General features: G+C 42.4%; 1 protein-coding gene across 6 annotated transcripts in view; it reads left to right on the forward strand.

The window, feature by feature from the left end:
• SLC44A3 (solute carrier family 44 member 3) overlaps positions 1-24,967 on the forward strand; it is a 339,154-nt gene that overhangs the window by 302,927 nt on the left and 11,260 nt on the right. For 5 of the 6 annotated variants that reach the window (XR_005788769.1, XR_005788767.1, XR_005788768.1 and 2 more), the window contains 2 exons: positions 20,901-21,038; positions 23,332-23,568. Coding sequence is in view for 2 of the 6 variants with exons in the window: in XM_040471033.1 (XP_040326967.1) it covers positions 20,901-21,038; positions 23,332-23,568 (375 nt within the window). In the remaining 4 variants the exon portion in view is untranslated. Of the gene's footprint in view, positions 1-15,591; positions 15,998-20,900; positions 21,039-23,331; positions 23,569-24,967 lie in introns of those variants that run through there. The other variant, XM_040471034.1, reaches the window with a different exon arrangement.

Raw genomic sequence — 24,967 nt, forward strand, 5'->3', positions numbered from 1 at the left:
GCCTCAACCGGGGTCGGCTCTTTTTATCCTCTTCTCTACCTCGTATCGTTTTCTCTCTCCGCCTCACAAACATCATTGAGACACTGGGGACAGACAGGTATGCCACATTACACAATGTGAGCTGCCCTAGCTTACCTTTTAAGCAGAACCATATGTAAATCTCCTCCATTCCTTGGGCACCATGGAAGTCAGTCTCATGCTCCTGAGCAAAACAGTGGGGAACATTTGGATCCTGAAATGGGTGGGATCTCCGTTCTTATTAATGGTTCCAAGCTCTCAGATTCCTTCTCCAAGCCTCTTCTCTTCTCACACTTTAGTCCCTTTTTCTGGAAGACATTTATCCATATCTGATGAAAGCTCCTTCTTCCTCCCCCTCTTTCCCCCTCCCTGGGTCTGGACCATATACCCATTTCCCAGCAGTTTGATAAAGTAGAAAGAAGAAAGGCAGGTCTGGGCTCTTCCACTTATTGTGTGACATTGGACAGGTTGTTTAACTTTTCAGCCTCGGTTTTCCTACACATAAAGCAAAATTCTTAAAGAATTTTTTAAATTTTATTTTAGAGAGATCTAGGGGGTAGAGGGGCGGAGGGAGGGAGAGAGAGAGAGAGAGAGAGAGGTGGGGGGGGGGATCCTAAGCAGACTCAACGCTCAGCGCAGAGCCTGACATGAGGCTTGATCCCACAACCCTGGGATCATGATCTGAGCCAAAACCAAGAGTCAGACACTCAACCAACTCAGCCACCCAGGCACCCCAAGCAAAATTCTTAAACCTATCTCATAGGCAGTGAGAAGGTCAGCCCAGCGAATACATATAAATGTGATAGCATGGTGTCTGGCTCAGTACATGCTCCATAAGTGTTAGTTTCTTTTGTGAGGGGAAGGGGGGGATTTGCTTACTTTCGTTGACTTATTCACTCATCAAATACTGGGAGTCTTCCATGTGCCAAATTGGGTAGAACAATGCCTATCTCCCAGGATTATATATAAATAAATAATGTTTGCAACGCTCTTAGTTTTGTGCTTGACGTGTCGAGGCAGGTATTGACTACATGGAAGTCACTATCATGATTATCGGCCCACTAAGTGAAGAGCTCTGCTTCTGTCCTGTGCATTTAGAGTGGAGCTACTGGGGTTACTCATGAAGCCTGCTCAGAAGTGTATCAGCATCCATAGAGAATTCCTCAAAATACACCTTTCTCTTCCCCACCCACCCTCAGCCATAACCACTGCACTAATGACTTGCTGGAGGCAGTCGAAATAGGAGTGGTGCTGCCAGTCCCCACGGTCCAGGATAATGCCCAGGTTTCCCTCTCACGAAGGGTGACGGTGACGGAAATCAACATTCACATCCAAACCCATGATCAGACCACCAGAAAGGACTGTAGCCTGAAGTTAAGGACACATGCCCTGCACAGCAATGCATTTGGCCCCTCTTTTCCTTACCTAGAACTCATTTTCTGGCTCTTCACACCGATTTTCAGCAGTCCAGGGCCACTGTGTCACCTCCTACCAAGGGCAGCTGGGACTTTTTCCAACAACACTGGTTCAAAGGGCATCGGACCCAAGGAATTACCATGTGCTTCACTGTAAGTCTCTTTTCACAAGTCAGAGCAACCATGAAGCAACCCCTTAATGTCCTTCGTACCTTCTCATCATGGCATGCTCTAACCACACTCAGGAAATATGCTGAGGGAGATGGCCCGTGTTTTTAACTTTGGTTTATGAAAATTACCTTTGAAGTTAGCAAAATGCAGTTTCCTCGTAAGTAAGCAGGTGACACATGAAAATACTGCTCTGAACAGCACCTGATATGGGGCTGTGGCAGCTTCAGACAGACTATGTTCTTCTCATCCACAAGCTTGTGTCTGCTGCGGGTGCCACGCTTGCTGAGCCACTGAGGCTGGGCCTGCCGTCATCTGTGATTCAGGGCCAGGAGTGGGGCTGAGTTGGGGAAGGCGGTTCAGAATGGAAGACGGAACTTAGTTCTCAGCATTACCCTAAGTGCTTAAGAAATGTAAACGTTATTTAACCCATCCTGTAGGTGACGGGGATTAAGGAGCACATTTGTTGTGATGAGCACCGGCTGTTCTAAGGAAGTGTAGAATCACTATATTGTACACCTGAAACTAATATTACATTGTATATTAACTGGGATTTAAATAAAAATTTTTAAAAATGTAAGATGATAGATTAAGTTTCAACATTTCCCAAATTCATTTAGCATGGGAAATGAAATTAATCCATGAAGTAGCTCCTACCCCAAATCTAATCTTCCCCATGATGGAAAGCAGGTTTCTTCATGTCATTTCTCTCTATCTGAGACTGCTTCTGGAACAGCTATTGTCAAAAGGCTCAGACCGCCCACCTCGGAATTTGTGCCTTCCCCTCCATACCCTTCTAAGCAAGACCGTGACTGTGAGGACATTCCTCTCCTGTCATCCCCCAGTCGTCTTTGTCCTCGACATTGAGACTAGTTTGGGAGGAAGGAGTGATTGGTGGCCAGGGACTAAAGGATGTATTTGTAGACAACAACCTGAAAGGTGCACATCATAGTGGTTGAGGAAATAAAGGGCCCTTCGATGCCCCAGTCACTGATTCATGTTCTGCTGCAGGCTGGAATCTGACAGTGCTTTGGGCCCCCCGACTTCCGTGTGTCATCCTTGCCTGACTTCATATGGGTGTGAATCTCAATCACAAAGTCAGGTGTGTAGAAAATACTGTATCGTGTCTCTTAACCTAATTTCTGACTTGAGCTCCATTATTACTGGACTGGAAGTAAATTTCAGCTGTTACTCTTGGGCTATCCCCCCATGGGCTTTTAGGAGATTTCAGGTGTCCCCAAGTATTAGTACACATGGGTTGCCCTTAGACATCCACCTTTCCTCTTCATGACCTCCCATCTTCAGGCTTTGTTTTGGGGAGCAGGAATCTTTTGCGAGTCTCCTCATGGTCCTGTCTGCCTGGATGCGTAGTGGTCAGATAACCAACCTTCCTGCTTTGTGTGAGACGGTTCAGGTTTTAGCCCTGAAAGCCTGTGTCTCTGGAAGTCCTTCGCTCCTGGCAAACCCAGACCCTAGGAGTGAGCACTTCCCGTTAGAGTCTTGCCTCTTCTTCATGCTCTGCTGAGAAAAAGGAGACCTAGTGTCCCGGGTCAGGACCCACAGATCTCTTTTTCCTCTTTCCTTCAGCCCAGGGGAGTCTCATCTTCTAATCTAGGGGTGGAAGAAGACCTACACGCTCCCCTATGGCTCCGAGACGTTTAGTTCATATCGAGAATCCCCTTCCTTCACCTTCTCCACTGGTAGGTAAGAGGTAAAGAGCTTAAAATTTTGGAAAGCAAAAGCTAGTAAGAGTTGCCAACTGGGTGTCCTCATGCCCCCAGCCCTCAATTGCCCCCTAATCTCACGTAAGGGAATGAGTGCACAGCCTGAGTCCTCCTGGAGTGGGGGACGTGGAGAAGAGGAAAAGGAGAAAGTACACAGGGAAAAGAAACAGGCCAAGAGAGCAGAGGAAGAGGAAGCTGCCACACCTGTATTTGTGGTCGCTGGACACTCCTTCCATTTACAGTGTCATTTCTATAGATGGTTGAGGAGCAAGGTCTGAAACTAGAAGGGGAAACAAGGAGTCTGGGTTCAGTTTGCTTCCTTATCTAGGTGGGGCCAGACGGTTCCTAAAAGTTTTGGCAGGTGGATCCAGGCTTTGACAGTTCGTCAAGTGGGTTCCTCTTCACCCTCCTTTTGCCTTTTACAGAAAGCCTCAGTTGGCGTCGGGCTGGGGCAGGGCAGTGAGGAGCATTTGCTATACTTGCAATTCATCCGGGCAGTGAGACAGCTGAGGCCAAATGCCTTCATCAGGACGCATCTCAGTGGGGGCAGGGAAAGGCAGTCGGGGTCTGTCTGCTGTGCCCGTGTCTTGCCTCCATCAAGGTGGCAACAAAGAAGCTTGGTGAGGTCCCAAGAACACGAGGCTGCTGACCGGGCTCAGTGCCCTGCCCCTAGCCCCGACCTTGTCTGTGGATGGAAGGGTGATTGAATACGAGGGTCTGAACTTTCTCAGTACCAGCCCTGGCTTCATGCCGCCCTCACACAGCTTTTAGCATCTGCTAAGACTAGCAGAGAGGCAATAAAGAAAGCAGAAATTCCGGCTCAAAAGAGCTACCCTTTCTCGTTAGAGCTGCACTAACCAACACCTCAGGCGGACTTCCAGGGAAACTGCTTTCTGAGAAGTGACCATGGACAGAGGATGCTAATGTGGAAGGGCTGATAGTCTTTCGAAGCTTCAGAAGGAAAAGATCTGTAATTACAGTCAGCGTCTTTAAGCAAATGCATTTTTCTTAAGAGCTTTTGTGCTGCAAGCTGGGCCGAGCTATTGTACAAACCAGTAATCATTCTCTGCAAGCAGTGACCTTTCCATTGAGCACCAGGCTCTCTGTCACTAGGCCTTACCATGCAGGTCAGTCTTTGCCTTAGCAGCCCCAAGCCCACCAAAAACGTGTTCGTGAAGGGACAGACACTTGACTTAAAATTATCTGCCCAAACCGTGCAGTATATGAAAACATGTAAACATTCCCATTTCCGCACTCTGTGTCCTCTTGGCGTTTCCATGGTCCTGCGCTTCAGATCAGAGATGCGTGACATTCTTTTATGGTTCTAAAGAACCAGTCTTCTAAAGTCTATAGATAATAGCCATTTATTGAGTTTTTACGGTATGCCAGGCGCCATGGTAGACATTCTACCTGCAGTCTGACTTTATCCTCTCGGGGATGCTCCGTATCAGGTGGTGTCACCCTCTTTGTACAAACGAGAAAGCTGAGGCCTACCCAGAGGTTGAAGAGCTTATCTAGGGTGATGGCACTACGATGTGGTGATCCGTAGGACTGCAGTTCTGTACCTTAGTGGTTTCATGGTGCTGCCTGGAGTTGCTTGTCAAGGAGAGGGGTAAAGGGGAGAGGAAACCAGTGGTCTCCACTAAAAGCGACAGCCCATCTATTTAATCTCTATCTAGTAAAGCCCCAAGTCAAAAAAAACAGAACAAGCATTTCCCATTTCATGGATCCACAAGTTGCATCTTGCCTTATGGAAGATCAAGCCTCCCTTCTGCCTTAGTCATTCCCTTCACTGAATATGCACGGGTCAAAGGAGATAAATGGACAGGAGAGCCCTTTGTGATGGTCAAGGGCATATTGGACCAAGGCAGCACTTCCTTCAAAGCTCTGTATCCTGGACACGCCTCATCAATTTTAATGAAATTGTTGTTCTGGTGGGTTTGCTTTGCAGAGTGCCAATGACAGGTCAGGTTCAGCAAGATGCGGGTGCCTGATTTGGCTTTTTCTGGATTTGTGGGAAGAAGGGGCATTGCCTGTGAAGACCTAATCCATGTTTGTCACCTATATCTGGTCACTTGACCTGTTGAGATTTCCATTTCCTCATCAGTAAAAGAAGAGGATGTTCCTGGGTGATGTCTGGGGTGCCTTTTAATCCTAACATTCTACCGAAAGAACAAAGGTAACAAACATCTGAGTTTGGGTTTTGTGTGAGGAAATATTATTTAGAAAACGTTCTTGGGTTGCCAAAAGCAAACCTTTATCATTCAACAAACGTTAGCTTCACAGAGAGAGTTGGGTCTCTGGAAGAGCGTCTGAGCAGAAGGAACAGCATTAGAGGGATCGGGAGGGGCCCTGCAGACACTGTAAAGAATAACAATGAAACTCACTAAAATCAGGAGGTGGGACAAAGTGTGCAGGGGACTCTCATCTTCCTTTTTTTTTTAGAAATTACTCTCTGGGGAGTCAGAATCTCCTTTAAACCTCTATCTTTATTCTTTTTTTTTTTTTTTTTTTTTAATTATTGAAGTCTGGTTGACACATGGTGTTATGTTAGTTTCAGGTGTACCCCATAGCGATTGCACAGCTCTGTGGTATCCTGTGCTCCCACAAGTGCAATTACTTTCTGACACCACACACCCTATTAAAGTACCATTGACTCTATTCCCTATGCTGTGCCTTTCATCCCCATGACTTACTCATTCCCTAACTGAAGTCTGTGTCTCCCACTCCCCCTCACCCATTTTGCCCCCCTCCCCCTCTGGCAACCATCAGTTCTCTGTATTTTCGGGTCTGTTTCTGCTCTTTGTTTTGTTTTTTAGATTCCATATATAAGTGAAATCATATGCATTTCTTTGTTTGACTTATTTCACTCAGCATAATACCCTCTAGGTCCATCCATGTCACAAATGGAAAAGATTGCATTGTTTTTTTTTTTATAACTGAGTAACATTTCATGATGTATATATGCTACACCTCCTTTACCCATTATCTGTTGATGAACACTTGGATTGCTTCCGTATCTTGGCTATTATAAATAATGCTGCAGTAAACATAGGGGCACATCGATCTCTCCAAATTAGTGTTTTCGTCTTCTTTAGGTGAATATGTAATAGTGGAATAACTGGATAATGTGGTATTTCTGTTTTTGATTTTTTGAGAAAACTCCATACTGTTTTCCACAGTGGCTGCACCAATTTGTGTTCCTTCCCACCACCAGCACACAAGGGTTCTTTTTTCTTCACATCCTTGCCAATACTTATTTCTTGTCTTTTTGATTCCAGCCATTCTGACAGGGGTGAGGTGATACCTCATTGTGGTTTTGATTTGTATTTCCCTGATGACGAGTGTTGTTGAGCATCTTTTCACGTGTCTGTTGGCCATCTGGATGTCTTTGGAAAAATGTGTATTCAGGTCCTCTGCCCATTTTTTAATTGAGTGATTTGGTTTTTTGTGTGTGTTGACTTAGTATAAGTTCTTTATATATTTTGAATACTAACCCCCTACTAGATATAGCATTTGCACATATCTTCTCCCATTCAGTAGGTTTCCTTTTGTTGTTGATAGTTTCCTTTGCTGTGCAAAAGGTTTTTATTTTTCCTGTAGTCTCAATAGATTATGTTTGCTTTTTGTTTCCCTTACCTTCAGAGACATGCCTAGAAACATGTTGCCGAGGCCGATGTCAAAGAGATTACTGCCTCTTTCTGCTAGGAGTTTTATGGTTTCAGGTCTCACATTTAGGTCTTTAATCCATTTTGAGTTTAGCTTTGTGTGTAAGAAAATGCTACAGTTTCACTTTTTTGCACAGAACTCTCTAGTTTTCCCAGCACCATTTATTGAAGAGTCTGTCTTTTCCCAGTTAAATATTGTTGTCTCCTTTGTTGTAGATGAATTGACCATATAAGTGTGGGTTATTTCTGGGCTCTCTGTTCTATCCATGTGTCTATTTTGTGCCGTACCATACTGATTTTATTATTATAGCTTTGTAGTGTATATTGAAATCTAGAATTGTGATACCTCCAGCTTTGTTCTTTCTCAAGATTGCTTTGGCTATTTGGGGTCTCTTGTGGTTCCACAGACATTTTAGTATTATATGTTCTAGTTCTGTGAAAAATATTATTGGTATTTTAGTAGGGATTGTATTGAATTTGTAGATCGCTTTGGGCAGTATGGACATTTTAACAATATTGATTCTTCCATTCCATGGTTGTGGTATGTCTTTCCATTTGTTTCTGTGTCTACAGTTTTTTTCATCAGTGTTTTATAATTTTCTAAAATCAGGTCTTTCACTTCCACACCTAAGTTTATTCTTAGATATTTTATTTATTTTGGTACAAGTGTAAATGGAATTGTTTTCTTAATTTCTCTTTCTGCTACTTTGTTATTAGTATATAGAAATGAAACAGATTTCTATATACTAATTTTGTATCCTGAAACTTTACTGAATTTATTTATTCTACTAGCTTTTTGGTGGAGTCTTAAAGGCTTTCTGTGTACAGTATTATGTCATCTGCAAATAGTGACAGTTTACTTCTTCCTTACTAATTTGGATGCCTTTTCTTTTTCTTGTCTGTTTGCTGTCGCTAGGACTTACTTCCAGTCCTTTGTGGTTTTTTCCCCAGTACTTTATTGAAAGAAGTGGTAAGAGTGGACATCCCTGTCTTGTTCCTGATTTTAGAGGGGAAGCTGTCAGTTTTTCACCATCAAGTATGCTACTAGCTGTGGGTTTTCATATATGGCTTTTATTAGGTTGAGGTATATTCCCTGTAAACCCATTTTCTTTTTTGTTGTTGTTGTTTTAAATTTTTTTAAATTTTTTAATATGAAATTTATTGTCAAATTGGTTTCCATACAGAAACCAGAGCTCATCTCAACAGGTGCCCTCCTCCATGCCCATCACCCACTTTCCCCTCCTTTCCACCCCCCCATCAACCCTCAGTCTATTCTCAGTTTTTAAGAGTCTCTTATGGTCTAAACCCATTTTATATATATATTTTTTTAACGTTTATTTATTTTTTGGGACAGAGAGAGACAGAGCACGAATGGGGGAGGGGCAGAGAGAGAGGGAGACACAGAATCCGAAACAGGCTCCAGGCTCCGAGCCATCAGCCCAGAGCCCGACGCGGGGCTCGAACTTACAGACCGCGAGATCGTGACCTGGCTGAAGTCGGACGCTTAACCGACTGCGCCACCCAGGCGCCCCTCTAAACCCATTTTAGATGAGAGTTTTTATCATGAACAAATGTTGAATTTTGTTGAATACTTTTTCTGCATCTATTGAGATGATCATTTTTTTTTTATCTTGATGTTGTTAATGTAGCGTATGATATTGATTGATTTGTGGAACCATCCTTATAACCCTGGAATAAACCCCACTTGGTTGTGATAAATGATCCTTTTAAGTATTGTTGAATGCAGTTTGCTAGTATTTTGTTGATCATTTTTTGTTCAACAGGGATCTTGGCCTGTGGTTTTCTTTTTGTGTGTGGTGTCTCTGTCTGGTTTTGGTATCAGGGTAATGCTGGCCTCATAGGACTTATCTGAGAGCTTTCCTTCCTCTTATTTTTTGGAACACTTTGAGAAGAATTGGTATTAACTCATCTTTAAATGTTTGGTGGAATTCACCTGTGATTCCATCTGGTCCTGGATTTTTGTTTGTTGGTGGTTTTTGATTAGCAATTCAATTGTGTTACTATTAATTGATCTTTTCAGATCGTCTGGTTTTTTCCTGATTCACTTTTGGAAGATTGCATGTTTCTAGGAATTTATCCATTTCTTCTAGGTTGTCTAATTTGTTGGTTTGCAATTTTTCATAGTAGTCTCTTAAAACCCTTTGTATTTCTGTGGCGTCAGCTCTTTTATTTCTGATTTTATCTATTTGGGTCAACTTTTTTTCATGATGAGTCTGGCTAAAAGTTTATCAATTTTGTTTATCTTTTCAAAGAACCAGCTCTTGGTTTCATTGGTCTTTTCTATTTTTTTAAATCTCTATTTTATTTGATATGATGTTTATTATTTCCTTCCTTCTACTAACTTTGGGTTTTGTTCTTTTTCTAGTTCCTTTAGAACTAGAACCTGTAAGGTTTGGTTGGGGTTTTTTTGAGATTTTTCTTGTTTCTTGAGATCGGCCTATATCACTATGAACTTCCCTGTTAGAACTGTTACTGATGTATCCCAGAGATTTTGGACTGTTGTGTTTTCATTTTTATTTGTCTTTACATATTTTTAATGTTTTGGGGTGGGGTTTTTTGTTTTGTTTTTTGTTTTTGTTTTGTTTTATTTTGTTTTTTTGAGAGAAAGAGACAGAACACAAGCTGCGGAGGGGCAGAGAGAGAGGGAGACAGAATCTGAAGCAGGCTCCAGGCTCTGAGGTGTTAGCACAGAAACTGACACAGGGCTCGAACTCCCAAACTGCTAGATTATAGCCTGAGCCGAAGTTGGACGCTTCACCAACTGAGCCACCCAGGTACTCCGTCTTAATATATTTTTAAATTTCCTCTTTGACTTCTTCATTGACTCACTGGTTGTTTAGTAGCATGTTGTTTAGCCTCCAAGTGTTTGTGTTTTTTCCAGTTTTTTCTTGTAATTGATTTCTAATTTCATACTGTTGTGGTCCAAAAAGATGCATGATATGATTTCAGTCTTTTTAAATCTGTTGAGATTGGTTTGGTGGCCTAACGTGTGATCTGTCCTGGAGAATGTTCCACGTATACTTGAAAAGAATATGTATTCTGTTGGTTTTGGATGGAATATTCTGTATATATATCTTAAGTCCGTCTGGTTTACTGTGTCAATCACAGTTTCCTTAATGATTTTCTGCCTGAATATCTATCCACTGATGTAAGTGGGGTGTTAAAGTCACTACTATTATCGTATTACTGTCAGTTTCTCCCTTTATGTCTATTAATATCTGCTTTGTATGTCTAGGTGCTCCAACATTGAATACATAGATAGTCATGATTGTTAAATCCTCCTGTTGGATTGATCCCTTTATCATCATGTAATGCCCTTTTTCATTTCTTGTTACAGCCCGTGTTTTAAAGTCTATTTTGTCTGATACAAGTATTGCTATCCTAGTTTTTTTTTTTTCCTCTTCCATTTGCATGGCAGATATTTTCCTATCCTTTCACTTTGAGTCTGTATATGTCTAGGTCTGAAGTGAGTCTCTTGTAGGCAGTATATAGATAAGTCTTAGTTTTTAATCCATTGTGCCACCCTATGTCTTTTGATTAGAACAATTAGACCACTTAAATTTAAACAATTTATTGACTTGTTGCCATTTTGTTGTTTTTGTAGTTCTCCTCTGTTTCTTTTTCTCTGACTCTCGTTATGATTGATGACTTTCATTAGTGTTACATGTGGTATTCTTTCTCTTTATTTTGTGTGTATCTATTATAGGGTTTGTAGTTACCATGAAGTTCATATATAATATCCTAAGTATAAAGCAGTCTATACTAAGTTGATGGTCCCTTAAGTTCAAACACATTCTAAAAGAACTTTTTTTTTTACTCCTCCCCAATATTTTATGTATATGTTGTCCTATTTTACATCTTTTTGTTTTGTGAGTCCTCTTACTAATTTCTTTAGGTATAATTGATTTTACTACTTTTGTCTTATAACTTTCATGTTAGCTTTATAAATGATTGCTCTACTCCATTTACTATATGTTTGCTTTTTTAAAAAGTGTTCATTTCGAGAGAGAAAAAACTGAGTGGGGGAAGGGCAGAGAGAGAGAGGGAGAGAGAATCCCAAGCAGGCTCCATACTCAGGGTAGAGCCAGACATGGGGCTTGATCTCACAATTGTAAGATCATGGGGGCACCTGGGTGGCTCAGTTGGTTGAGCTTCCGACTTTGGCTCAGGTCATGATCTCACAGCCTGTGAGTTCAAGCCCCGTGTCAGGCTCTGTGCTGACAGCTGAGAGCCTGGAGCCTGTTTCAGATTCTGTGTCTCCCTCTCTCTCTGACCTTCCCCCGTTCGTGCTTTGTCTCTCTGTGTCTCAAAAATAAATAAACATTAAAAAAAATAAAAAACAAAAAAACAAAAACCAATTGTAAGATCATGACCTGAGCTGAAACAAGAGTCAGACACTTAACCGACTGAGCCATCCAGATGCCCCTGTTTGTTTTTACCAGTGAAACTTTTTCCTTTTGTAACTGTCTTACTTCTAGTTATGGCCTTTTGTTCTCCACTTAAAGGAGTTCCTTCAATGTTTCTTGTAAGGCCAGTTGTGTGGTGATTAACTCATTTAACTTTTCTTTGTCTGGAAAACTCTCTATTTCTCCTTTACTTTTGAATGATAACCTTGCTGAGTAGAGTATTCTTGGTTGTAAGTTTTTTTTCCTTCCAGCTCTTTGAATATATCATGCCACTCCCTTCTAGCATGCATAATTTTTGCTAAACATCAATGGATAGTCTTATGGGTTTCTCTTGTGTGTTACTAATTGCTTCTCTATTGCTGTTTTTAAAATTCTCTCTTTATCCTTAACTTTTGACAATTATGTGTCATGGTGTGGATCTCCCTGGGTTCCTCTTGTTTGGAACTCTCTGTGCTTCCTGGATGTTTGTTTTCTACCCCAGGTTAGGGAAGTAGTCAGCCATTATATCTTCAAATAAGTTTTCTGCCCCTTTCTATCTCTTGTCTCCTTCTGGGACCCTTATAATGTTTATTTACTTGAAGTTGTCCAAGAGATCCCTTAGTCTGTCCTCATTTTTAATACTCTTTTTCCTTTTTGCTATTCAGGTTGGACGCCTCCCACTCTAATCTGTCTTCCAGATCACTGACCATTCTTCCATATCTTCTAATCTACTGTTGATACCCTCTAGTGTGTTTTTTACTTCAGTTATCATATTTTTCAACTCTGATTGGTTCTTTTTTATGTTTTCCATCTTTTTGTTGAAGTTTTTACTGAGTTCTTCCACTCTTCTCTCCAGTCTGGTGAGCGTCTTTATGACCATTACTTTGAACTCTTTATCAGGTAGATTGATTATCTCCATTTTATTTAGTTCTTTTTCTGAGTTGTTTTTTTTTTTTTTTTCCTTTCATTTGGAGCATGTTCGTCTGTCTCCTCAGTTTGCTTGACTTTCTATTTGTGTTTCTATGAATTAGACAGAACAGCTACTTCTCCTAAACTTGAAAGAATGGTCTTGTGTATGGTGATCCCCTGGGGTGAAAGACCACCCATCTTTCACCACCAGTGTTGCCTAAACTTAAGATACAGTGTTAAATAAACAAATAAAACCAGTAAGTGATCTTTTAACATTTTTTTTCTTTTAACATTTTTAATGCTGAGTTTAGAAAGATTCTTTTAGAAACCTAAGGATAATTTATGAAGATACATTTGCCTAAAATTCAAATATTCCTTTACTTCCAGTTTAGTTTCATTTTCTTCTGGTGAAGTGAAATTAACATTAGTATTTTTATTTAAAATAACATAGGGAAGGGTGCCTGATTGGCTCAGTCAGTGGAGCATGTGACTCTTGATCTCAGGGTTGTGAGTTTGAACCCCATGTTGAGCATGGAGATTACTTAAAAATAAAATCTTTAGGGGTGCCTGGGTGGCTCAGTCAGTTAAGCATCTGATTTCAGCTCAGGTCATGATCTCACAGTTTGTGGGTTCAAACCCTGCATCAGGTTCTGTGTTGACAGAACAGAGCCTGGAGCTTGCTTTGGATTCTTTGTCTCCTTCTTTGTCTGCCCCTCCACTGCTCATTTGCTCTCTCTCTCGCTCTCTTGCTGTCTCTCTGTCTTTCTCGCTCTCTCAAATAAACATTAAAAAAAATTAAAATCTTTAAAAATAAGTAAAAAAATAGAAATAAAATAACACATAGAGTGTTCCATTTTATAACATATGTTTGCCCATCCACTCTTCCTTCCTTTTGTCTGATATACTTGCAGAGAAATGTTGGGGTACGGTCCACATGATGTTAGCAATGGTTATTTCTGAGGAGTGGGACCAGAGTGATTGCCTTGCTTTCTTTTTAAAAAAAATTTTTTTAATATTTATTTTTGAGAGAGAGACACACAGAGTGTGAGCAGGGAAGGGGCAGAGAGAGAGGGAGACACAGAATCCGAAGCAGGCTCCAGGCTCTGAGCTGTCAGCACAGAGCCTGACATGGGGCTCGAACCCACGAACCGTGCAATCATGACCTGAACTGAAGTCGGACGCTTAACCGACTGAGCCACCCAGGCGCCCCTCCTTGCTTTGTCTCTCTGTTGCTTAATTTTTTAATAACGGGCATAGAATAATAAAGCCATTATTCTAAAAATGAGCAAAGAGCAAATAAATTTAAAAAGAACAAACCAGACAGCACTGCCATGGCTCTGCAGGCAGCACAGCTCTCAGCATAGGTACGGTCCTTTTTCCATCCACCTCCCACCTGGCCCCCACCCTGGAGAAGACTGGCAGCTTTTGCAGCTAGTGACTACTGAACTCCTGAATGGCTCTGAAGGGTGGCTGCAAGGCCCTGGAAGGCCCAGAGGCTATTTGTGTGTACACCTCACTGGGCATGCGTCCCTGCCAAAAACAGAGCTCAAGATGAAACAGGCTTGGGATGCTTCCTGCAAGTTTTACTGTAATCCCAAGGAAGGATGCCTGGATGTATGGGGATGTATCTGGGCTCAGGTTTCACTGTATTTCTTTTAGTTTTGAGCGAAGTGTGAATACCAGGGTTATTTATTCACCATCCAGTCTCTCAAGTTTGTTTTAGGAGTTCTTGTTGAATTTTGAGTTGATAAATATCAGAACTTTATGAGGAAGGCATGCCAGAAATAAATCTGGCTATTCATGGCATGTTGTTTGCCACATGCCTTCCTGCCTATGCGGAGGGAAACTCTGTTTACCTTTTTGAAGAGTCAGTAGAACCTCAGGTTCACATCTCCAGTAAAAGAAGGAACCACTTCAGTTTAGTGGGGGGACAAACGGCTGCCCTTAGCTGAGGAAGGACACAGGGCTGAACTGTGCTGGCTTCAGTTTTGACTTAAGGAGCAAAAATGTTCCTTCTGCCAAAGGTGCGATTAACGTTCTTGGACAACTCTCAGAGTAAATTACGGAGGTAACCCAGCTTTTCTGTCACCTAAAAGTATACTTCAGTCTCTTTCATTTTTCTTCAGTGATTAGCATTTTCTGTAAAAGGGGGATAATAGTACCCGTGGTGATGACTTCAGTGAATGGTCATAAACCGATGAGATTACATAACATGATAATAGGAGGGTGACTCGTCCACTACAAAGTAGAAGGCAAACATAAAGCATTTTTAACACAGAACTTAAGAGCAGGCAGACGCCTTTTACAAGCTGTGGAACAGGGCAACTGAGAAGTGACATTACTTGGTGGCGGCCACGCGGCCAGTCTTTGGAGGCAATGTGATTGGAACCCAGCCTCTTTCCACTGAGCCTTCCTGCCCCATCCTTACTCCGTCTTCACGATACATCTCATGAGAGCACCACTTTGTTATTTGGAGACTTCTGGAAGGAAAAGCACAAAGAACAGCTCACAGTAAATGTTTTCCTGAATGAGTCAGAGATCTACTACGTGGGAGTGATGCAACATGGGTTGCATGTGCAAGCCCCAGGGGCGTGCTACCTCACCTCTCTGTGCTGTAGTTTCCTCAACAACCTTATCATCCAGCTGGGGTTTTCAGACGAGTAAATGAGGTAATGCATTCAGGGGAATATAGAATAAGCACAGGGGTTGGCACATTGTGTTACTCCATGAATACTTGCCATTATTACTATTTATTATTATTATTAATTTGCACACAGAAGTTTCACTTGTGTGAAACTTTGCCTGCTGACAGCAAAAGAAAGAAAGAAAGAAAAAGACCGCAGAAACGAATTAGGAAACTGCCATCAGGACTATGGCAAACCATTTGGGATATATTGCTAAGGTGCGTCTTGATGTGGGGTGCAGGGGAGCCGAGAACCTTGGGAAGAATCCTACAAGTATTACGATTCCTAATAATCTTGTTTCCTCCCCAGAGAAGGACTCCTTTTCACTGGGCCTGGCCCCTGGCTTGTGACTGCTAATGGTACCAGCGTGCTCAGTGGATGGATGATTGCACCGTATTTATGCATAATTTAAGCAGAGCCCAGTAGACACTGTGGAGGTGCTTAGGGCTCCCCAAAGGCTTAGGTGAGAGGAGGTACGGGGCTTGGTAGCTACATAGGAGACAGTGATGAGGGGAGAGCTGCCCTGGGAGAGCTTCCAGAAGCACAGGCTGAAAATGACAGGACTCCTGAAACTTTCTGTCTCTCCCCTTGCTCCACAGGATGGCATTTCAGCCTCACTGAGGTCCAGCTCAGGACTCCTCCAGACCCATTTCCCACCACAGTCTCTTCTGGGCACTTCGGTCTCATTCACTGCCTCCTGCTGCTGCCTCAGCCCCTGCCTATTCCAGTTTTCTGCAGGGAACAGTCAACTTCACCAGCTATGCGCCACTTCTGTGAGCTCTTCCTCGCTGCTGCCCTCCCGCCTGCTCCTTCCTCCCCGCCACCCCCAGCCTGTGCTTCTCCTCCATGTTACTTGCACATTCGTTCCTGAGTTAGAATTCATTGTTCACCAGTCCTCACTGCCATGCAGGACCTTCCTTGTCTGTGTCCTTCCCCACACCCTCCCCACCTGCTTGTGACAGTCCTTGAAAGCTGGAAAGCTAATCACACCACATCTAGAGGGGTCTCTAATCCCAGGCAAGGGAGTGAGAAATGGAGATGTAATATTGAGGCGCTCCCATCGTCGAGTTGGAAATCTTTCTTTTCCGTTTGATTTCAAGACGCAGAAGTATCCACTTGTTTGGTGGCACTAAAGAAACATGCACACTTAATGTTGTCTGGTAACAAATTAGGAGCCTGAAACCACTACCTCTTGTCTTGCTTAAAGATTAGCCTTCTGGGGTGCCTGGGTGGCTCAGTCAGTTAAGCGTCTGACTTCAGCGCAGGTCACGATCTCACGGTCCGTGAGTTCGAGCCCCGTGTCGGGCTCTGGGCTGATGGCTCAGAGCCTGGAGCCTGCTTCCAATTCTGTGTCTCCCTCTCTCTCTGCCCCTCACCCATTCATGCTCTGTCTCTCTCTGTCTCGAAAATAAATAAACGCTAAAAAAAAAAAATTACAATAAAGATTAGCCTTCAGGATCTCCTGATTAACACTCACAACCAACAAAACATGTTAACCCAGTCCTTATTATATCCAGTCCTTTCCACACATTGTTAGGGTCTGCAAATTGGCTTAGCTCATTCACCCCAAGTTCCGTCAGCCCAGGCAAATACAAATGCTCTGAGCGAGGACTCACCACCTCGAACATTTAGGGCAGTCCATCTTCCAGCTGCCTGACAAGGAAGCAGCATCTACTGAGAGTAAATATAAATTAGCTAATGCTGAAACTGCAGGAATTTTCAGTCCATATCCTGTGTCTCGAGTGATGCTTCCCTCCTCCAGCTATTCATTCAGACATTAATTCTAGGTCTCTCTGTTGCACTCAGGGTTGAACCTTGTGGTAAAATACTAGTGGTGTAGCAACTGCAGGAAGGCATATCTAATTTCCCCGTCAGAGTGGTTTTAATGCTCTCTTTCAGTGGGCATGAAACATGAAAGAAAAGATCAATGGTTATAGGCCCCCAAAAATCTGCAGAGTCAACACATGTGCGAGAAATTACCATTTTAACCTTGAATCATTTTAGCCAAGAAGCAGAATCTATTTTTACTGCTTATGACCAGTAGTACTGAACTGACCATGGGATGTTGATCTGAAGGGAAAGGAAGGCCTCGTGAAAACTGTAGTCCCCGGTGTAAATTGGGAAGTACACGGAGAACCCCAGTTTAGAGGCCGGAAGTGGTGGGGTGGTGAGCTGGGGACAGAGCCTCACAGCAAAGAAAGACCTGGCTGGGCCCTGGAATGTGGTCTGGGAAGCCAGGCCTGCCCTCTCTGGATCTCTGAGAGTGTGAGGGATCAAAGCCCAGGGATAAAGAAACCCTGGGCCCTTTCCACACCTCCTCAGGGCTGAAAGAGAGGCCTGTGTTTCCCAGTTGTAAATGAGGTCATCCTTGGCGAGGTCTGGATGATAATAGCTCCCCTTTACTACGAGCATTCTGTGCGCGCTAGGCGCTTTGCTGACTGCTTTATAGGGAATATGTTCTTTAATCCTCCCGACACCCCCTTGCAGTAGGTGCTATAACTCACTTATAGATGAGGAAATGGAAGTCGGAGAGAGGTTAAATCACTTGCCCAAGACTGACAGCCGGTGGGTGGCAGAACTGGGATTTGAACCCAGAGACTGCCTGGTTTACCTTAACCACCATGCTTTTAAATAGCACTTTGTCCTAATGAAAACTGATTGTGTAATGTCCGGAAAGTTAGAATTAAAAAAAAAAAAAAAATTTACCAGGGGATCTGGAGAAATGCCCTTGATCTTGGTTTCTGGTCTCTAAAAGAAGAATTATGTTATTCTTTATCCACCTACCATACAAAAGTATTTTCAGGATAATGAGTTGGTCATCAGGGCTCATAGAATCTTAGATGACTGAAGATGCTAAGCAAAGAGCAAATGAGTTTCCACCTCCCTACTCAAGACTTAAGTCCCCAAACTGGGGCCGGCTTTAATTTAGTTTTTTTTTTTTTTTTTTTTTTAATATTTACTTATTTTGAGAGAGAGAGGGCATGCCTGTGCATGCATGTGTGCAAGGGCACAAGCAGGGGCATAAGTGGGGGAAGGGACAGAAAGAAAGGAGGAGAGAGAATCCCAAGCAGGCTCCACACTGTCAGCACAGAGCCTGGCATGGGGCTTGATGCCATAAACCATGAGATCATGACCTGAGCCGAAATCAGGAGTCAGACACAACCAACTGAGCCACCCAGGTGCCCCTGGGGCAGCTTTCTGCAACAACCAGTTTGGGATTTTAAAAGCAAATTTTATGTTCCATCCAAGTCAGAAACCAAAAGTTCTTTGTGGACCACCATTAAGGCATTTCTACAGGGAAGTCATCTGACATCTGACTGAAAATATCCCCTCTGAGGCAAGCAGGGTACCCTTTGGGGGGAGGTGGGTACCCAGCCTTTTGTCTTTGAAAACCAGACTTTGATCTCTAGTTGGCCTTGGTCAAGAGGGAGTTTGGTAAATTCTACCCCTTTATTCTCCGTGTCCTCTATCACTTCCTCTGATTAAGAGCTGTATCACTGGGAGATGGGTTATTGCAATAGACTCCAAACTGGTTTCCCTACAGTGTTTTTGAATAGGCGTAGGAAAAGATTAATTTGTATTTCAAGAGATAAAAAAAAAAAAAACTTGCATCTTTTTCCTAAGCTGAAAGAAATGACAAAACCCCAACAGGTAGTATTACGGTATATTTTTCCAGGGAAGTTACAAATTCTGAGTTGTAAACTGCAGTGCAAATAGCATTTTTAAAGGTTTCAAGGGAAATATAAGAAATAGATGGTTTTGAAATTTTCATATGGTCATAAGAAGAAGGTATTTTGGAAAAAGATCCAGGAAATCTTCCCTTGTGAACATAAACACCACAAATACATACACTTGTCCTTTTTGATTTAGTTATCTCGTTTTTGAAATTTATCCTTAAGAAATTATCCAAAATCCATTGGGCGCCTGGGTGGTTCAGTTGGTTAAGCATCCCATTCAGTTGGTTGAGCTCGGGTCATGATCTCACAGTTTGTGAGTTCGAGCCCTGTGTTGGGCTCTATGCTGAGAGCTCAGAGCCTGGAGCCTGCTTCAGGTCTGTGTCTCCCTCTCCCTCTGCCCCTCCCCTGCTCATGCTCTCTCTCTCTCTCTCTCTCTCTCTGTCTCTCTCTGTCTGTCTCTTTCTCAAAAATACATAAACATTAAAAAAAATGATCCAAAATCCAGAAATTAAGATGTCCATTGCATAGTTTTTATAATAGCAAAATACTTAAAATAGTCTATATATGCCCTGTCTACACACACACACACACACACACACACACCTGACAGAATGTGTATTTATTAAAAATTATAAAAGCCATGGAGCAACAAGAAAATGCTCATGATATAAAGGAAGAAGATACGTAAAGTGATACTGTGCCACGAAAATTATATATTTTTTCATTTCTAGGATTTCTATTTGATTTGCTTTTGACTCTGTCTCTTCACTTTTCATACCAAGCTCTTCCTTCCTTATGGTCACTATTCTTTCCATTGTCTTAGCACCTTTATTTATTTATTTTTTTTTAAGATTTTATTTTTGGGGCGCCTGGGTGGCTTGGTCGGTTGGGCATGCAACTTCGGCTCAGGTCATGATCTCACGGCCCGTGAGTTCGAGCCCCGCGTTGGGCTCTGTGCTGACCGCTCAGAGCCTGCAGCCTGTTTCAGATTCTGTGTCTCCCTCTCTCTGACCCTCCCCTGCTCATGCTCTATCTCTCTCTGTCTCAAAAATAAATAAACGTTAAAAAAAAAAATTTTTTTTTTAAAAAGATTTTATTTTTAAAGTAGCCCTCTGGGTGGCTCAGTCAGTTAAGCATCTGACTGCGGCTCAAGTCATGATCTCACGGTTCGTGGGTTTGAGCCCCGCATCGGGCTCTGTGCTAACAGTTCAGAGCATGGAGCCTGCTTCTGATTCTGTGTCTCCCTCTCACTCCACCCCTCCCCTGCTCATACTCTGTGTCTTTCTCTCTCTCTGTCAAAAAATAAACATAAAAAAAGGAAAAAAATATTTTGTTTTTAAAGTAATCTCTACACCAAACGTGGGGCCCAAATTTACAACTTCGAGATCAAGAATTGCATGCTCTCATGCTCTACCAACTGAGCCAGCCAGGTGCCCCCCAACCCCATTGTCTTAGCATCTTAAATGCACTTTCTTGAATATTTCAGATTTTTTTTCAGGGTACTGATTCTCTTGTTTGTTGTGGTGTTCTTTTCCTTGGGCCTGGGCCATCTGAAATTTTCCTATGAGCATTACTTCACTGTCTTCAAGGGTGGTTATCTGTGGGACTCCATCATTCCCTGGCCTACGAGGATGTGGTTTTGCTTGGCCCCTGCCTAGACTCTAGTAATTTCAATGGCCCCAGGCAGATAGTGTATTTCTGTACCACTTTCCCGGGATAGTTGGTTGAGTCTGAATTTATGCTGAGAGTTCAGTTCCCTAACAAGGGCCTGAATATTGTCTTTTACCCCTAAGGGATTAAGTTTCCAGCCCCAACCTCTAAAGCCTTTACTGATTTCCTGCCCGTTGAGCCTGTGGGTTCATGTCTCATTAATTGCTAGGGTCTGCTTTGTTTCTAGCACCTAAACTTCCTTCTCTGCCCTCAAACTCTGCCGTTCATTAAAAAAGTTTCTGCTTTACCTATCATTTCCAGGCTTGTAGAGCGATGTCCCATCCACACCGTATTGACCAGAAATACTTATTTTTCCATTTACTGCAACTATGTGAAAATATATGTGAATATAACCAGAGACCAGAAGGTGACTTTGAAACTGAAATGATTTATTATGGGTAGAGATGGTGGGTTTATAGCAACCATCTTTCTCTATTTTGCAACTATTCTGTATTGTCATGATATTGTCTCTAAAACAATATAAGAAGCATCATCTTTTTCACCATTGTCTTTTGTTTCAGAATGCGTATGCTGCAACTGCCATTAATGGGACAGATTTTTGTACATCAGCAAAAGATGCGCTCAAACTCTTATCCAAGAATTCAAGTCATTTCACATCTGTTAACTGCTTTGGAGACTTCATAATTTTTCTAGGAAAGGTGAGATGTCCTCACTAAAATAATAAATAGAGAAACTTGTGATCCAGACGTTAAGCCACAGAGCTAGACTTGAAAGAGAACGAACGTTTCTTGAGTGCTTGCTCTATAGTGGATGCTGTGCCTTATTCTCTCATTTAATCCTTAGTCCTGTGAGGTAACTTATTTTGCAGATGGGAAAACTAAGGCTTAATAACTTGTCCAGGATCGCACAATGGGTAGAGTCAGGATTTGCATCCTAACCCTTCTCTCTCGGCAATGCTCAGTTCTCTAGACCATTCTAGCTCCCACTTTTTCATAGCTAAAATGAAAATGCTACTAGCCTCATTAAATGGATATATTTTGGGGGGCTTCTGTCATAAAACATATGGAAATAGTACTGAAACCTAATGAAATGTCTGGATTATTTAAAGGCATTCAGTCCATAAATACAAAGGCAGGTTGTTAACGTCCCAAGTGGAGCCAGAGGTACATTTCCACTGTCATCTGAATAGCATTTTTCAAGGAATTGTGTGTAGTCTTATGTGCAGTGCAGTGAACGAGCATCTTAGAGCTCTATCTCACGTGTAAAGGACAAGGCCTGAACTTGGGGTCTTTAACAACTCCAGACCTCAGGCTGGACCAAAGATAACACGTGTCCTTTCTAGGTTAACTAAAATATAGATGCAACTGGTATGATAGCCTCTAACTGACCATGCTTCAAGCTGAAGGTTCTTTACACTGGACCACATGGTGTGTCCCTTTGCTTGTGATTGTCACCCACGGGGCCTAATTCTGCACACCTGTTTGCCTGATCCCACTTCCACTTGATTGCCTGCCCTTCGAATCCCTGACCCCAGACCTCCTGACCTTCCTGCCACGTCTGTGCTATTCCAAGCTAGACATCCTGGCTCCTTCCAACCATTCCTTCTCAAGGACGTGAATGCTGAGGCCTTCAGTGGTGCCCCAAAGTGAACAAGATCTTGGTCTCCAGTTGTGACCCAGCCACAGCCAAATGTGAGGACTCCTGGCTCATTTAGCATTTTGTGCCTCCGTGGTGTTTGGTAAATGTCTCTGGTGTATTAAGTAACAAGTTATAACATGCACGGATTTCACAGGTGTGTGTGTTAGTTGCACATATATTTTAAGACTCAGATGGGCCCCCAGAGATTTTTCATGCAACGGTAGCTCAAACTGATTATGCCTTTCAAGACAGCCTAAATCATCTAAGTTGCAGTTGTTTTTAAATGGATAATATTGCCTATGTTAGTTTGGTAAGATGTTCTCTAATAACTGCTTCCAAAAATTTTAGAATGAGGTTTCATCTTTATAACAGAATTATCTTTTATTTTAGGTAATAATTCATTTTCCTATATTTCCCATAAGGAACATGTAATTGCTAACTAATAAGCTTCTAGTGAGCATGTAACAACCAGTGATTTTTTGTTTTTGAATGAAGTCCCATTCGGACATTCATGTCCGTCTTTGTGGGTATCCGAGGGCAACGAGGATTCCAGATGGACTCCGTACTCCATTTTATTTGTTTAAGAATTAGGTATAAAAATTTTTTTAAAAAATATAAAAAGGAACATCATGGTCCGTAATCATGTTGCTGGAAATATAATTACATATGGCAAAAGCCTGGATTAATCCTATTATCTCCCCACACCAGCACTGGAAAGCCCTTCCAGTAATCCCTAGGGTAAAAACAATCACATATTAAATCACAGTATACCCACCCAGTGGATTGTTGCACTGTTATTTAAAAATGGCACTTATTAAAAAGTATTAAATGAAGGCACGCCCGGGTGGCTTAGTTGGTTGAGCGTCCAACTCTTGATTTTGGTTCAGGTCATGATCTCACAGTTCGTGAGACTGAGCCCTGCGTCAGGATTCTCTCTCCCTCTGTCTCTCTGCCTCTGACCAGCCTGTGTGCACACACACGCACGCACGCTCTCAAAATCAATCAACAACAACAACAAAAGTATCAAATGAAGATGCTTATGGGAGTGGCACGTGAAAAAACTAAAAATTTTCAGCTTTCATTACATCTATATAAATACAAAAGCTAGGCACAGATAAAAAATGTAAATACATCTACTCTCTTATCCTTACTCTGAATTAACTGGGTCGTCTTGTGGTATCATAGCTCCTTTTTTTCTTAATTTCATTGGACCACATTTTCTGACAAGCCTTCTTTACAACAGGGCACCCACACACGCATGTATATGAAACTACTACTTGTAAATGACAGAAAGCATTTCTCAAATATTCTGGCCAATTTATAAAGGTTCTCAGCGAAGTCTTGTTTTGCCAGGTGTTGGTGATGTGTCTCACTGTTTTTGGAGGACTGATGGCATTTAACTACAACCGTGCCCTCCAGGTGTGGGCAGTCCCTCTGCTGCTGGTTGCTTTTTTTGCCTACTTTGTAGCCCATAGTTTCTTATCTGTGTTTGAAACTGTGCTGGATGCACTCTTCCTGTGTTTTGCTGTTGATCTGGAAACAAATGATGGATCATCGGAAAAGCCCTACTTTATGGACCAAGAGTTTTTGGTAAGCAGACATCTCACTTCCTGCTGCAGTCTCTATCCTCAAAATCTCAAAAAGTGTTGAAGACTCACACGTAAAGGAGGCTTGTACCTAGCCTCGTTCGTTCTTCCAGAGGGCTCTGTGTGCTTCTGCCACTGGCCTGAAGGTCTAGAGTGAGATTTGGGTTCTGTTTTCTGAGCTGAACCCACTTCCCTTATTGGAAACTCTCCCTGGAGAGAAGTGAAGCTGAACAATTAATACGGACCAAATGACCTTGGGCAGGTGTTCTGGACAGAGCAGTCCAAGTCCCTTTGGTGCTGTTGGCCGGGTCCGGCTTTTTGGGTGGTCTGGAGGTTTAACGGTTGATCTTTCTCTAAAGCATTTTTGCCTCCTCAAGCGTCATAACAGACCCTTTGTGTTTTAGGGGGCACACACATCACCATCTGTGCCAGTATTGGCAGATCTGAGGTTCTCAGGCCTTTTATTAACTGAGGCCCCACCGATGCAGGAAAAGCCACACCCTGTCAAGTCCCTTACAGCTTCTATCTGGAAATAGCACGCAGCTGTTTCCAACACAGTCGTTGCCTATTTGTCTTATCAGGAGTAGACAGGGATATTTTAACAACTGAATGAAGTCTCTTGGTTGTCTGGGTCAAGTGAGTTTTAGTACTTTTATTCTGTTGTCATAAAACCTAGGTGTTAAAGCCCATTTGATATTTTTAAGATTTTATTTATTTTTAAACTATTTAGTGTTTATTTTTGGGGAGAGAGAGTGGAAGTAGGGGAGAGGCAGAGAGAGAGGGAGACACAGAATCTGAAGCAGGCTCCAGGCTCTGAGCTGTCAGCACAGACCCCGACATGGGGCTCGAACTCACAAACCGTGAGATCATGACCTGGGCTGAAGTTGGACGCTTAACCGACGGAGCCACCCAGCTGCCCCGTTAAGATTTTATTTTTAAGTACACTCTGTACCCAACATGGGCTCGAACCCACAACCCTGAGATCAAGAGTCTCATGCTCCACCGACTGAGCCAGCCAGGCGCCCCTAGCCCCTTTGCTTTTAAACAGCATTCAGAGCACTCCGTGGCTCAGCCAGGCAGTGAGGTTTAACAAGCACATCTGTGGTTTTACAATCAAATAGATTCTCCACCTCCTCCAGAGAAAACCTAAAAATACAATAGCACTTTATTTGTATCTAGCCTAAAGAAATTCTTCCCGATGATGGTAGGAAGCTAACCGAGGCTTCTTTCTCAGATTTATACTTTTCTGATTACAAATCCACTTGGGAATCTACCCCCTAAAAAACTTAAATTCAACAGGGAAAACTTTAAGGATTAAATTCCCCTAAATGATATGGTCAAATAAATAGTTGCGGTTGGTGCAGATAGCGAACACTGGTCTAACTCATTCTTTTATTTTTCAG

This window comes from Herpailurus yagouaroundi, unplaced genomic scaffold, assembly GCF_014898765.1.
Source record: "Herpailurus yagouaroundi ecotype Mexico unplaced genomic scaffold, PumYag 77, whole genome shotgun sequence".
NCBI lineage: Eukaryota > Metazoa > Chordata > Mammalia > Carnivora > Felidae > Herpailurus > Herpailurus yagouaroundi.